The sequence below is a fragment of the Planococcus citri genome, chromosome 4 (assembly GCF_950023065.1).
Source record: "Planococcus citri chromosome 4, ihPlaCitr1.1, whole genome shotgun sequence".
Lineage (NCBI taxonomy): Eukaryota > Metazoa > Arthropoda > Insecta > Hemiptera > Pseudococcidae > Planococcus > Planococcus citri.
In genome coordinates this window covers 47894162-47909767 of record NC_088680.1, presented here as the reverse complement: position 1 = coordinate 47909767, position 15606 = coordinate 47894162, and the positions used below count along the sequence as shown (strand labels likewise).

The 15606-nt window shown below is 33.1% G+C and overlaps 2 protein-coding genes across 3 annotated transcripts; both read left to right on the top strand.

Moving 5' to 3' along the window:
* The first annotated feature begins 409 nt into the window (after window positions 1–409).
* On the top strand, window positions 410–6356 carry LOC135842729 (putative fatty acyl-CoA reductase CG5065). 2 transcript variants are annotated; one of them, XR_010558175.1, is made up of 9 exons: window positions 410–891; window positions 3392–3640; window positions 3856–4001; window positions 4134–4243; window positions 4890–5088; window positions 5182–5424; window positions 5515–5775; window positions 5925–6095; window positions 6174–6356. XR_010558175.1 is itself a non-coding variant. In XM_065360323.1 (8 exons), exons 1-8 carry the CDS (start codon window positions 694–696, stop codon window positions 6043–6045), a joined length of 1527 nt encoding a protein of 508 aa, XP_065216395.1. In that variant the 5' UTR covers window positions 410–693; the 3' UTR covers window positions 6046–6356. The 2 variants fall into 2 exon arrangements, 1 of the variants encoding a protein (XP_065216395.1); XM_065360323.1 differs by having other exon boundaries at window positions 5925–6356.
* Window positions 6357–8942: 2586 nt separating this feature from the next.
* On the top strand, window positions 8943–14720 carry LOC135842731 (putative fatty acyl-CoA reductase CG5065). The gene is made up of 8 exons (XM_065360327.1): window positions 8943–9316; window positions 9389–9637; window positions 12795–12940; window positions 13027–13136; window positions 13220–13415; window positions 13520–13762; window positions 13850–14110; window positions 14226–14720. The coding sequence occupies exons 1-8, from the start codon at window positions 9119–9121 to the stop codon at window positions 14329–14331; spliced, it is 1509 nt and encodes a 502-aa protein (XP_065216399.1). The 5' UTR covers window positions 8943–9118; the 3' UTR covers window positions 14332–14720.
* The last annotated feature ends 886 nt before the right edge of the window (window positions 14721–15606 follow it).

Below are 15606 nucleotides of genomic sequence, written 5' to 3'. Positions count from 1 at the left end.
ATAATGCCTAATCTTCTTTCCATCAGTGATAAAGACAATTTATGGAAGGGGGGATGCCATAAAAGGATTTTTATTCCTTTTGATGAAAAGTATACCTACCTTATTACTTAACAGTTAACTGCCTAACATGTTTTGGATAAAATTCAGAAAAAACTCTTCTCATGTTTAGCAGGCGCACTCGCCCTATTTGTTTTGATTTTTAAAATTGATGAAAACTCCAACAGGATGCTATTTTCAATTTAACACGTGTTTTCAAACGAAAGATTATCCGACTAAGATATAAATATTCAGTAAGTTATCAACCAGTTATTGGGTAATCATTAATGAAAAATCAGTGCTAATTAATTCATATGCATGTCTATTGAAGAAAATCGATGTCATCAAAAATCAAGTAAGGTTAAAACAAGTTTCCAATTTTAACATCAGTTTGTTCATTTTATGATTATCGAGTTGGTATAATTAGATAGTAGGTGCTTGGAAAATAGTGTCACCGGTGCATTTATGAGCTATAAGTATAGGTATCTACCTATCGTATCTGTCGAGTTAGAAGTAGCACGAAGGAAAAATTTTGTGTAATAGTCATAAATAGGTAATCTTATAGGCTACCTATCTGATTCAGTGTTTTACAGTGATTGTGAAAATTCGCGCAATTATTTTGACGTTTGTGCACCAACATTTTAATTTTACGAAAAAATGGCCAATGAATCGCAAATATCCTCATTTTACGCGGGCAAGAAGATCCTCATTACAGGAGGCACTGGAACCTTGGGCAAAGTGTTAATATGGAAATTACTGCAAAGTTGCCCCGAAGTGGACTCTGTGTACGTGCTAATGCGTCCTAAACATGGTAAAGACTCGATGTCCCGCAAAGAGGAGCTGTTTAGTTTACCGGTAATGTCAGAAAAATTGGAGTGTAAATTTATCGTTACCTATCTAGTACCTACGTTTAAAAAAAGGAATTAGCACGATAGCAAAAGTGGATGCTACAAAACAATATATCACACGACTTAATGAAAAAACGAACGATATATGAGTTGATTTCCACTATAAAATAAAGAGAACGGAGGAGGTGATTTCCACAAGAAGTTTTAGACAGAGCAAACGACAAAAACGAAGCGATTTCCACAATTAATTGATGATAGAACGCGAACGACAGATGAGGTTATGTTTGCGATTCATAAAATAAATCGAACGTCAAATGCAAGGACGAAACTAAGCATTCTCTTTGGGGGGTGTTGACCAAAACTTTGTTGACTGATATGAGAAAATAATACCAATTTGTAAGTATGATATGAATTAGATGCCTCAAACAGCATTTTTTTCATCTTATAAAAGAAAAATATAGTAGTCCAAGTGTAGCGAGGGCAAAAGGTTTCGAAAATTCCTATTTTTATAAGTGGAAGAAGGATGTTTTTATAGGGAGAAGGTTGATTTTTTGGCTTCAAAATTTCAGAATTTGAATGATTTTTAATTTAAAAATTTCAGATTTGAAAAAAAAGCACCCAAAATTTCGAGTGAAAAAATTTTTTTATCAAGACTAAAAATGTTCAAAAATTGTTGACTTCGTCGAGTCTTGGCAAAGTCGGTAAATTTTCCGACTTCAAAATTTGACAATTTGGGGGGCCTGTTCAAATAATGCAATTTTCATATTAAATACTTATAGGTAGGTAAACAGAAAGAACGACAAACATGAGACAATTTTCGTCAAAAATAAAAATAGAACCTGTTATCGTTAAAGTTAGAATTACTAGGATGGGATGATTCGGATAATCGTGATTACTTAAAAGGGGGGTTACATGAGAAACTACCTAAGGGGGTTGAATTTAGCCTATGTCTCCTAATGTCACTAGACATGGGTATCCGATCCAATATTAACGAAAACAACTAAAGGTTAGAATAATAATGAAATGAACACCTAACATCATTATTCTCGTGCTACTCTTTATTGTATTAAAAGACATCAATCTGATTATAATTAATAACTAATTATAATATGCTCGACCTTCTTGACAATATATCAATCTAGGATCAGTGCCCTAAGATTGTTGCAGATCATGTAGTTCCCAGGAACATCCATACCTATCGAAATAGGCATAGTTAGGCGAAGTAGGTATCAAACAATATACCATCATACGAGGCTGGATCTATGTCCTAGGCTCGAGTATGCATAATAATATCGGTTAATTGTGCTAACTTAAGATTAATTAGTGGAGACACCACCATATAAGTAAAACTTACCAAACACTGCTCACTGTCACACCACCTCTATCCCTTAGCCTACCCCAATAATAGTGGCTGTCGGTGGCTGCTTTACGAAGAGACACACGTATCACACGCTCTACCTTATAGATGTCCGGAATCATCTTAGGTAGCCGCAAAAAGGAGATAATTAGGTAAACGCGAACGATACGAAGAGTAATTGCATTAATTACCCGATCGGCGAATTATTAAACAATTTAGACATAATTACCACGCTTAAAGTGGAATAAACACGAATTAAGTGTCTCATCGGGAGACTTTACGTTAAATTCGACACTATGTGACCACAATGCCACTTGATACCTTACGCTGCAGACGATAGAAAACAAGTGAGGCTCGTGGGCGAATTCTCATACAGAGAAGCCACGATCCTGAAGATCTGAGCTCACCCCTTTTGTACTTGATTGACAGATTTATGTACAAAACGGGTGTATTGTGTAAAGATACACGTACCAAGTGATTTATGTGCATAATATTTATGCACCGATAGTTCCCACGTTACGACGATTCCCCTAACCAGGTAATCTTTCCGAGAATGTCCACCTAGAGGGTGAAGGCATATTACACTATATCAAACCCAAGACGAATGATGCGATTATTTCCACAATGAATGAAAAATAAAACGAACTGGAAACTTGAGAAAACCGAGACGTTTTTGATAATTTTTGTAAAAAAGATCTTATTTAACAAGTTTAACAGAAAACGTGACTTTTTGGACAGTTTTTGCAGAAAAATCAGCACTTTCTTGTCAACTTTGAGAAACAACAAAACTTTTATGCGACCATTTTGGTAAAAAGCAGGATCGACTTTTTTGGCAATTTTAACAAAAGCAGAAAGTTTTTGACGATTTTCAGAAAAAGCAAAATAACTTTCTTGACATTTTAGGCGTGAAAATAGTTTTTATTCGCAATTTTATTCCAAAAGATTAAATTTCCAGCATCCTGTAATTTTGACAAACGACATTAAATTATTTTTTGAACAATGTTGCCAAAAAAAAATTGGACATTCCTGAAAATCTTTCCAAAAACGACATGGCTTGGCAAACGCCTTGTTATCGTTGAAAAATGTGCTAACACCTTTTCACATTCTCGTCATTTCTTTCCAGTCTGATTGTAGTAATTCGATGTTCTAGATTTTTGAAAATTTCAAAACCAATAATCCCAAAGTACTCGACAAAGTGAAATTCATATCCGGAGATGTCGGAGAAGAAGGAATAGGATTGTCGGTTAAAGATCGAGATATGTTAATCGACGAAGTATCTGTTGTATTTCATAGTGCTGCTGTATTGAAAATGGACGCAAATTTACGTACAGCTGTAAATGTGAATACAGTAGGAACAGCGAGGATGTTGGATGTTGCACAACAGATGAAAAGACTAGAGGTACCTACTTACCTACTTATTTATTTCTTTTTTATTGACATCGCTTGAGGTCTGCATTTATTCAACTATTAATTTTGAGTAACACAATTCTATTGAGAAAATTGAAAAAATCAATCGGTGAATTTTATAGAAAAGTAAATTCCAAGTAAGAGAATGTCTTTCATAAAAAATATGAAATTAGTATTGCATACCTACATTTTCACAAAAAAATCTAGGCTTTTGTTCATGTTTCGACGGCATTTTGCTGCTGCGAGAATCATACAGTCGAAGAAAAAATTTACCCCGCGAAGCACAATCCACAAGACATAATTGATCTAACGCAGTGGATGGAACCCGAAGTGTTGGAACAACTAACGTCAAAGTAAAATACATACTTATTTTGAACATTTTGAAAATTAAATTTTACTTATCGTAAAATGAAAAAAAAGGACAATTCCAGTCATCTTTATTGTAGGGTACTATTTAAATAATATATATTTACATGTTTTTGCAGATTAATTCACCCATTGCCCAATACTTACATTTACAGTAAACGATTAACTGAAGCTTTACTTCACAATTACGAATCGAAAGTACCCATTATTGTTGCAAGACCCAGCATTGGTAATTTCCTTCAAGTTTTCTGAGCCTTTTTTTTTTTTTTTTTTTTTTTTTAATATTATTAGGTATTATTTTTAATGATTTAACTTTCAAGTAGGTTAGTATCGACGTGAAAAAATTTTCAAAAATGTTATTTATTAAGAATATAAAAAAGTAATTCCACGTTCAAGTATCAAGTACATACCTATAGTGAGTATTTCTTTTATTTTTCAAAAAAGAAATAACTTTTCTGATTTATGGTAGTTAGAAGAAATTACCAAAAAAAAAAACCACAATTGATAACAATTTCATTTTTTATTACATTCAAAATATAAACATAAGGGAAATATTGATAAATACCCTACCCCTATTTTAGATTCACTTTTACGGGTCAGGGGTAGGTAATAGGTATTTCAGCTTAATGTGTATGAAGTTTCTGTTTCTAAACATCGAGACTCATTCTAAAAGCGATTTTCAAGCACCTTGACGCCGAACTGGGTATGCAAACTATACACCGGCGGTGTGTCCATTGTAGCCTACTTTCAAAAGTAGTCGAATAGGTACATGGGGGTCTGAGTTGATGAGATCCTAATAATTTGATTTTTACGTAGATATACTTACTCTGATGAGCTCATGTTAATGAAATCTGGGTTCAATTTTTGTCTACCAGTGGTACCAGCCATTGAAGAGCCATTGCCCGGATGGAATGATAGTCTTAATGGACCAGTGGGTCTTTTCACAGCTGGAGGTACAGGTATAATGCGCACTTCTTTGACGACCAATGTAAATGTGAAAAGTGACGTAATACCAGTTGACATAGCCATCAATAGCATTTTAACTTTACCATGGGCAAACTCAAAAGAACAATTGTAAGTTTTGGTCATTCCAAGAGTTTGCACCCGAATATAGCTCTCAAGTCTGAATTCCTAAGTTTCATTACTTATGTTATATTTTCGTTCCAGATTAAAGGAAATCAGCGTATATAACATCACGCAAACCGCATATGATGAGATGGTTTGGGGTGAAATAATACAACTATTCCTTAACGCAGTTCAAAAATATCCGTTTGATAAAATGCTGTGGTATCCAAGTTCTGATCCCTTTTCCAATAATATTGTAATATATACGATAAAATGTATATTTCTTCATTATTTGCCAGCCTATCTGATTGATTTTATTCTGTTATTAGTTGGCCAAAAACCTTTGTAAGTTGATAGTAAAGATAGCTAGGTGCTGAGATTCATATATTATTTAAATCGTAAAGTAGGTACATATTAAAGCTTGTTTTTTTTCAGTGTGGTTCGAGTTCACGATAAACTTCGACAGGGTGAAAAAGTTTTGAGATTTTTTACTCAGCAGCAATGGACATTTCTACATGATAAAGTATTACAGATTGAAGGGCTTCTCAATGATGCTGATAAACGTATTTTCCCAATCAATATGAACATCATAATGGATATCCAGAAGTATGCGGAAAATGCTACAATAGGAGTCAAAATTTTCATATTTAAAGAGGATATGAAAAATTTGAATACTGCAAAAAAGAAAGCTACGATGTACGTTGAAGTTTGTATGTAGATACTTACCTGCACTTGTAATCGTATACCTATACCTAAAACTCTATTTTTTGTAATTTAAATTAAAATTGCTCTGGTATAATTTGCACCTACGTTATAGTCATTAATTAATATTTATCAATTTTCAGAATGTATGTTCTCGATAAAATAACACTAGTACTTAAATACTTCATCCTCTGGAAAATTCTCCTGTCTGTGTTCAATGCGGTTTTGCACATATTCCAAGTCAACTTACTAGAAACGAAGTAACTTTAGAAGAAAAAAAAAACTGTGTTTTCAAGTCATATACCTTTCTGTAGGTGTAGAACTATACCTATAGTAGGTAGAGGTATATATACAATATGTGTCATCTCCAGTGTGGTTCTTTAAACAGGTAGGTATAGCCTGTTGGTTGAATATGTCAACATTTCAGACTCATGCATTTCAAATGAATTTCGTCAATTAAGTACCTAGAGTTTATTTCAGAAGTACCATGCTGCGAATTATTGGAACTTTTTTTTAGACTGATAAACTGTCTGTAAAAAAATAAAATAAAAATAAAAAAGTGTTCTGTCATGAAACCAGTAGTTATACTTATTACATTACAAATTGTGTTTGCTTCACACGCCTTAGCAAGATATGTAGTTTCAACCTTGAATCCGCTTAATAATATGGTCAATTTCACAGTTGCATTTGGAAGCCCCCCCCCCCCCAAAAACTTATGTAATCGGGGCCTCAGATTTTGATCAATTTTTTTTTACCAATTTCTTTTGCACCTGGCCCGTTTGCTGAGTTCCAAACAGATTAAATGGGAGACTCAAAATTGGTATAGTTGGAATTTTAAAGCCACGCTGGAAAATGGGTGGGAGCCCGTTTTTCCAGAGATGGTAAAATTCGATTTTACGAGAATTGTTACATCAACGTACAAAATATCTCGTTCCAAAATTTTAATTTGCTCAGGAGAGTATGTAATAATAAAGTCGAGATACGTTGTGATTATTGGCCTCCAGTCGCATAGCGGAAGCTGCTGTTATTACAAAAATGGCAAAATTTTGAGTTTTTCCTCCTAAAAAGTATTTTTTTGGCTTCAATTATTAAACTGAGGTATCGTAAAAAACGTGAACATGAACAGTGAAAAATCATTTAATTGCAAACATTTTCGTGAACTTCATTACCTGTACCTGGAATAAATTTCAACGTTCTAATGTGCCTGTTTAATGATATGTGAATTTGATCAACGAGAGTAAATTCGTGATTTGTGTTTTTTCATAATATATGTAGAATTAAAAAAAAAAAAACTTGGAACAAATAGGTACCTACCTACTTCGTTACCTATTTTTGATAAAAAAAAAACATGCGTTAATCTGCTTGTGGGAAAGATCAATGAGCACATTAAGTACATTAAAAACCGTTTATTGCAGTGTAAAAAGGAGGAAAATGCCCACATTTTTTTTTTATTGAACAAAACCGAAAACACCCACTGATTGAAATAATGTCTGTTTCAAACACAGGTCCTGACTTGGGTCTGAAAACACACACTGATAGAAACAGTATCTGTCTCAGCCACAGTTGTTTTTAATTTTGATTGTTTGGTTTTGGCCAGAATGTGCAGTAGGGTTTTTTGTTGAAATTTTTGGAAATATTAAATTTGAAACTCTCACTATGTGTTTGTCTGAAGCGCAGGTATGGCTCTAAACTGGTTTCAATCAATTTGGTGGGAGGGGGGTTAGGGCAACCTCTGTGAGAGCCAATAAGTATGTACCTGCCTATTTACTCATTTTTTAGAGTCGAGTGCTCGAATATCCTCCCCTTTCCCAGTCTGTTATCTTTTTGAAAATTCGGGGACTGTCACCGAAGGCACAAATCCATAAAATAAGTCGATGTTTGAATTTTTGAATTTTAAATCATAAACGTAGGTAAGTTTAACGAAAAATTAAATTTTCATTGTAAAAGGTCGATGAAAGTACTTTTTTTCTAAATGAATAATTCGTTGAAGAGAAAATTTAATGCTTGTTCATTAATTTGTTCAATTCCATTTTTCAGTCTCAAGACATCCTTTAAATAATACCGGTACTTTTGGCTGCGTAAGATACATTATATAATCAATTATTGTTATTTAAGGATTTATGCCACCAATTAAACAAAAAAAACACTCAGCGAATATAAGTAAACTTTACATTTTTCGAACTTGTATCACAATCACTTATACAGACTTATGTATAAATGATCATTTTCACAGAACATTACATCACCAGTTTATGACCTGCCTCAATAAACGTTTTCTTTGAAGGAGTCAAATCCGAAATTCAACTTCAACGAAGCAATACCACGCGGGTTAGCATTGCAATTTATGTAATCACAACTGATAATTATTCATGTATTATTCAATAAAACTTGCAAGCACATTAGGCTTACCAGTACCATATAAGTAGGTATTAAATGCGTTTACGAATAAAAATTACCTACAATGAAAATCAGATTGTCCTTCGTATGTACTTGCGCTTTTCACTCGAGCTGCGATTGCAAAATAGGAATATTTAGTAGGGCGTTGCTCTGTAAAAGAAGCTTTTTCCTGAAACGTCACGAGATATCTTGCATTTAAATCACTTGAACTTACTTTCCCTTTCACGATTATTCATAAGGAACTATATAGGTATATTATAGTATACTTAATACATACCCACTCCTCACAAAAATGTAATCCCACAACGCCAACTTTTCTAACCTCCCTTTCTCCATCAGTTTCCATGCTTTAGAGTTCAAAAAATATCAACGTTAATAAGTCAATCAGTAAAAATTAAAGGTGTGAAATTTAAAAACAGATTTTTGTATTCGATCACATAAAAATCACGTCATCATCTATCGCATCATTGCCCCATTGATCGTTGTGCTTGACCATATTTTTATCACCTGCAGTTACTAGTTCATTCATAAAAAAAAAAATAATATAGACTGGTAAATTAAGGCAATTAGGTAAGGAGTTGTTTGATTATAAATCTTCATTTGGTAGGTAATTTACAACCACAGCTCAGAACTGCAAGCTCCACATGTCATTGAACTTTATAACTAAACAAGGTGAAGGTAGGTAAGCTTGACCTTTGTTCAGCCTATGGATCTTCAATAATTAGCGATAGTGACGACAAAAGCATGCGATAGGTGGTTTGTTTCGAGGACCTAATCTATGCCTAAAGTTCGGATGTATCAGTTACAATTAGTTCGTTCTACAGTTGCGATGTTATAACATTCGATTTTACCTATCTATCCGTGTACGTTACCATATTCGGCGACCGCGGAAATTCATGTATTTTTTGTGTGTGCGACAAGAGTTTTTATTTTTCTTCCGATGGCCGACGTATCGCAAATATCCACGTTTTATTCGGGTAGAAAAGTCCTCGTCACTGGAGGCACCGGATGCATGGGCAAAGTTTTAATATGGAAATTACTCCAGAGCTGTCCCGAAGTGGACGTAATCTACGTGCTAATACGATATAAACATTCCAAAACCCCGATGGCTCGTAGAGAGGACGTTTTCGGAGCACCGGTAATTAAAAATAAATTACTTTCCAGGTTATTGAAGGGATATTGCACATTTTATTGAGTAATTTTTTTCCAGATTTTTGACAACTTTAAAAATGATAATCCTGAGATTTTGAATAAAGTGGTATTTATATCTGGAGATGTTGGAGAAGAAGGAATAGGATTATCAGATGAAGATCGAGATGTACTGATTGACGACGTCTCCATCGTGTTTCATGGAGCTGCTATCTTGAAAATGGACGCCGATTTGCGTTCAGCAATTAATGTCAATACTGTTGGAACTATTCGAATGCTGGATTTAGCTCAGAAAATGAAAAAATTGGAGGTAGGAGTTTGCCTAATTATTAATTAACAAAGTGCGCTGTAGATATGGTACCTACTAATAAGAGTGGTTTTGATGATTATTTGTCCCTCATGACTCGGAATTTCAATTTTTCAACGGATATATTTGTCAAATAGTTACCATGTGAGATTGTGAGATACTTATGATTTTAAAAATGTGATTCAATCTCAAGACTGAAAATCAATATTAACGAGCTATTTAGAGAAAATTGTGTTATTTTACTTTATTTACTTAGAATTATTGTTTGGAGTTTATGAATTCCAGACTTCCTTTCTTGGACAAGAGCTTGGATCACTCAAAGATCATGTTTTAAAACCCCCTTAATAGGCTCCTAATCAAGATCATGACGGTATCAAAGTTCATTTTTGAATTTTTATTAAATTTTTAGAAAATGTTGAAATTTTAAAAAACCTGTCAATAATCATGGAAAATTTTCAATTTTAATTTTTTCTTTCAAACTAACCTATTTGAATATCCATTCTCAGAAATCTACGGATATGAGACACCGAAGTAGGTTTTTCACCTAGGTACTTATAAAGTAGGCCTTGCTTATCATACCTTTTAAGGTAACAGTTTACAAACTTATAGTATGCTTTGTTCCTTTTATTTTTTATTCCTATTTTTTTTGGAAATTGCAATTTCTAAAAAATATCATTCATTTTTTTATAGTTTAAAAGTGAAAAAATAAACTTCATAAAAGATAAACTCTTTGCATAAAAAAACATTGTTTTTAGTTTTCTCAAAATACAAATTTTTAAAATTTAGGTGGGGAGCAAATAAAAAATGAAAACAGCGTACCTAATGTCATCTGTGGGGTCTACTATACTATCCAACTCATAAACAACCACTTTTTGGCCATTCCAAAACTTTCGCCAGCTGGATGCATGAAAGAAAGGTCAACAGTGAATCTTCATAAATCCAACATGGGTCATTCCACGTCAATTGGACCAAGAAGTGGGTAGGGGTGTTCGGCGATTTTTTTTGAAATTTTTCCTGTAGAAAAAATCAAAATTCGAAAAAAATTCAATTTTTAATTTCAAACATCAAAAAAAGTTTTTTATTCAGTTGTCTTATTTTTACCTCTTTCTGACGTATTTCATAAAAAAGTTGATAAAAATTAGGTACACTCACAACAAAAAATTAAAATTTGTTCAATTTTTGAATCTTTTCGAATTTTGATTTTTTTGTGAGGAGTTCATTTCATCGAGTGAAAGGGTTTTTCAACCTTTTCAACAGATACGTAAAAATAGGGGTCAAATGGGTCAACTTCGCCTATCAAAACTTTTTTTCATGTTTTAAATCAAAAAATCGCATTTTTTCGCAAACTTTAAATTTTTTAAAATCAACTTTGCAACATGTTACCATCCCAATTTTTTAATATGTTGTTCAGCATGAAAAGTTGTCCATAATATATATTTTTTTTTTCAGAATTTTTGAGAGTCGGAACGATATGAAAACTACGTTTTGAAACTTTTTGAGCTAATTTTTTGTACGAAAAAAAGTGGCAACACTGATTTTTACGATATCACCAAATAGCCTCTCAAAATCCCTAACTATTGGAAAATGTTTTATTTTGGTAAGTACACCGGTTATCGAGTAATCCACTGCTGAAATGGATGATATTTTAGGTTCACTGAAAACTTTGAGAACCCCTGGCTGCCTTTATATAAATGGGCTAGAGGGCTGCGATTTGCGCCATTGGTCATCCCTTCAGAAGGTCTTTCCACAGGAAAAATTTCAAAAAAAATCGCCGAACCCCCCTACCTCTTCTTGGTCCAATTAACGTGGAATGACCCACATCTATTTTCAAAATTCTGAAATACTTACAAGGGAACCTTTACAACCCGTCAACTTTGATCAAAACCGAATTTGGAGCTGTCGGAGTAGTAAAATGTAGAGATAATAATCTGAAAATCGGTCGATTTGATTTCTTACATTTTTGAGCCGATCTGGAGCCTCCAGCACAAGTTGATTTTTCTCAAGAAATTTCAAATCGTGTTGTAATTTTTGGCAGCTGGGAATTTCAATCCTGTCGTTAAAAGTTTTGAGTAATTTGTTGTAAAAATTCATAATTTTGGATTTTTTTTTAAATTTGAGCTTTTTGTAGAAAAAAAATTGTTAGCCAAGCCTGAATACACATTTTAAATTTTCTGGAGGCTCCCCAGATCGGCTCGAAAATGTTGAAAATCTAATTGGTGGGTCAGATTTTTATCTGTGTATTATTTACTCATTTTTTTAGAAACAAAAAGTACTTAAAAACATCAAACAATCCGCCAAAAATCGAAAAATAAACTTCGGTGACTCAAAATTTGATTCTGAGGTTGAGGTGACATGTTCTTTCAGTGAGCCAAATTTCAGCTTCATTTCTTTCTTCCTTCCTTCCTTCCTCAACAAATTCTTTTTAAAGTCTGCCAACTTGAAAAATAAAAATCATTTTAATTAAATTTTGAGAAGCGTTACTTTTTAATAGGTTTCTGCTCAATTTCATTTTTTTCTGATTGCTCATTTTTATTCTGTGCCAGGGAAACTCATGAGTAATTTCACCAAGAATTGTTCACCTACCTTTCGCAATAAGTACTCTACCGAACGTCAAATTTTCTAGGTATTAAATCTGCAAAAATGCCAATATTCGATTCTCTGCATATGGAATCACGTTACACATATTAATGACACGAAATTAGCATTCACATAATATAGGTACGCCCTTAATTACTTTGTAAGACTTGATTAGACAGTCTAATTACGTAAATATCAAAAGAAAAAGCACACATTTGGAGAAATTTCATGAATAATTGATAGGTACAATGGCAATCCCTATAGGGCAAGAATTTTATTCACTCGGGTAATTTTTTCTGCAATCGTTAGTATTTGTTCGTCTCATGGAGCTGCTTCCGGCATATTCGCGGAATTCTGAGACAAATAAACGAATTTTTCACGTAGGAATGCCTATTTTATTTAAAAATCCAATTTTCTACAACAAATAATATAATATTTCGTTTTAAACAACATGTTAAAATTTTTCATAAAATTTTTCAAAAAAGAAAAAAAATCATAACCTTAATATAGGTGAAGATTAAAATTGAAATTATGCATTATGGCACGTGCCGTTGTGTAACATGAATACTATACCTATTTGCAGGCATTTGTTCACATCTCTACAGCATTTTGCTGTTGTGAAAATCATGAAGTTGCAGAAAGAATTTATCCTTCGAAGCACAACCCTTACGATGTAATCAATCTGACTCGATGGATGGAACCTGATTTGTTGGATACGATAACACCACGGTTAACTCAATTTCTTACTTTTAAAACAAAATAATAATTGGGGTTAGTTTCCCAAGCCATTACACATTGTTATATTTTTTTCACAGGTTGATTTATCCATTGCCAAACACTTACATTTATAGCAAACGGTTGACAGAATCTTTACTACTAGATTATGAGTCCAAGGTTCCCATTATTGTTGCTAGACCCAGTATTGGTAATACACGTTCATTATTTTAACTATTATTTAAATAATTCGACTGATTTATTAAGACGAGCTGTTTTATTCTTCTCGTAAAGTTATTCCAGCCTATCAAGAACCTTTACCCGGATGGAATGATAACCTTAATGGACCCACGGGACTATTCGTGGCTGGAGGTAGAGGCCTAATGCGTACTTCTATGATGAACATAGACACAAGATCTGATATAATTCCTGTCGATATTGCCATCAACGCTATATTAACTTTACCTTGGGCGAATCCTCAAGAAAAATTGTGAGTCAAGTTCAAGTATAGCATTCGATTTCACTGGTGTTAAGTATAGGTAGGCTTCCTATCCAATTATTTATTGAGGATCATTTATGATGATTTTTTTTTAGAATGAAAGAAATTGGCGTGTATAATATATCGCAAACTGCTTACGATGATATGACATGGCGTGATATACTTCGTTTATTTGATAAGAGTCTTAAAAGTTACCCGCCAAATACAATGTTATGGTATCCAACTTTGAATGGATTCACCAATAATGTGCTGGAGTATACGATCAAAAGCATTTTTATGCATTATATACCCGCTTATATAATTGATTTCATATTGATGTTGATTGGTCAAAAACCATTGTAAGTGGAAAATATCATCAGTGTTTATCATTTCATGATTACCTACTTATTGTTTTTTAAATCTACCAAACCATTGATCTGTTTCAGTTTGGTTCGAGTTCACGATAAACTCCGACAAGGTGAAAAAGTATTGAGGTATTTTTCGCAGCAGCAATGGACATTCTTGCATGACAACATATTGCAAGTGGACAAACTTCTAAGCGATGCTGACAAGCAAATTTTTCCGGTCAATATGAATGTAGTAAAAGATACCCAGATTTATGTGGACAATTCCGTAATTGGGGCGAAACTTTTCATTTTTAAAGAAGACATGAATACTTTGAATAGCGCGAAAAGAACAGCCGCGATGTACGTATAGACGTACATAACTGCTCGTATCTTGAATTTTATATTGCTTTTCATAAATCAATATCTGTGTGTAATATAATAGAGCTGCTATTAATTTATGAATTTGTATTTTCAGAATGTATGTTGTTGATAAATTGGCACTCGTACTAAGGTACTGGATTTTATGGAAGGTGCTCGTGTTCACGTTCAACATAATTTTGGACGCATTTCAAGTGCAATAATGGGAAGAACTTGTGAAGAAAAAAAATACCTACGTTTTTATCATTATGTTAGATATTAAAAGTGAAAGAACTTCTGAGATGAAGTATCTTTTCATGGGGGTCGAATCCATTTTCAAGAATATTGAATAATATGATAGGTACCTAAGTAATGAGGATTTGCAGAAAAATATCTACTCAAAATTAGGTACATCGCAAGAGACCCCCATGACTACTAAACTTGTACTCATTCACCCACCAACTCCTTGTTCATTTTATTTTATTTGTTTATTTATTTTTAGATAGGTATACCTATCTTGAAATTGTTATTGTGTAATAAATGAATAACGTCATGTGAGGTGAACATTTTCGATGCATTTCAAATAAAATTTTGTGCGTAATTACTCTCGTAATGGTATAGTTTTTAATGTATGAACCTATTTGCTTACCTGTTGCTTTCATAATCTGCTAACTGGCTCTGAACGTTTGCTCTGCCATGCCATCTTCACGTTAAAATAAAAAATCATTAGGCTACTTGCGTGATAATAATGCATGTTTAGAAGTGTAGAGTGTGTGCACAATCATTTTGAAAACAAGTTACCATGCTTCAATAGTTGCCCAGTTTTTCATTAGATGTCGTCGATGAGTGTTGTATCATGTTTCGAACTGAACTAGAATAATTACTTACTCTTTCAGCTTAATTTTGTTCGACCAAATTTAACTGAGATCTGAACGAGGCATTTTAAAATTTAATTAGATCGAATCACAGAATGAAATAAACAAGAAGAAGAGGGGATTTAAAAAGCACTTCAATGTAGGGTAGACATTCCAACAGAAAAGAGGGGAGGAGGAGAGCTCATAGTATTTTCACACGTTCAACTCGATCTTGGATATTTCTCGATCACATAAAAAACTTGAGTTTACCTTTGTGCAAAGGCTATTTCCAGCACGAAGTTCACCATTTTTTAAACATTTTTTCACCTCCTATTACGACTAAAAAAAAATTTATTTGTAAATATTTGTAATACCTACTATTTCTTATTGATGAATTTTACACCTTAATTCTAATTTTTATAGTACTTTTTGAATGGGTCAAACCCATCTGAAAGGATTGAAAAGGCATTGTTTGGATAATATTTTTCACCCTACGGAAAGCCATTTTTTGGTTGAAATTTTTTTATCATCGTTTTTGAGAAGTAAGTACCTACTTACTTGTATAGCCTACTTATTTTTAAATTTTGGTTTCATTTTCTTATAATGTGAATTAAAAAAAAATTAGTGTTCATGATACAGAAATTA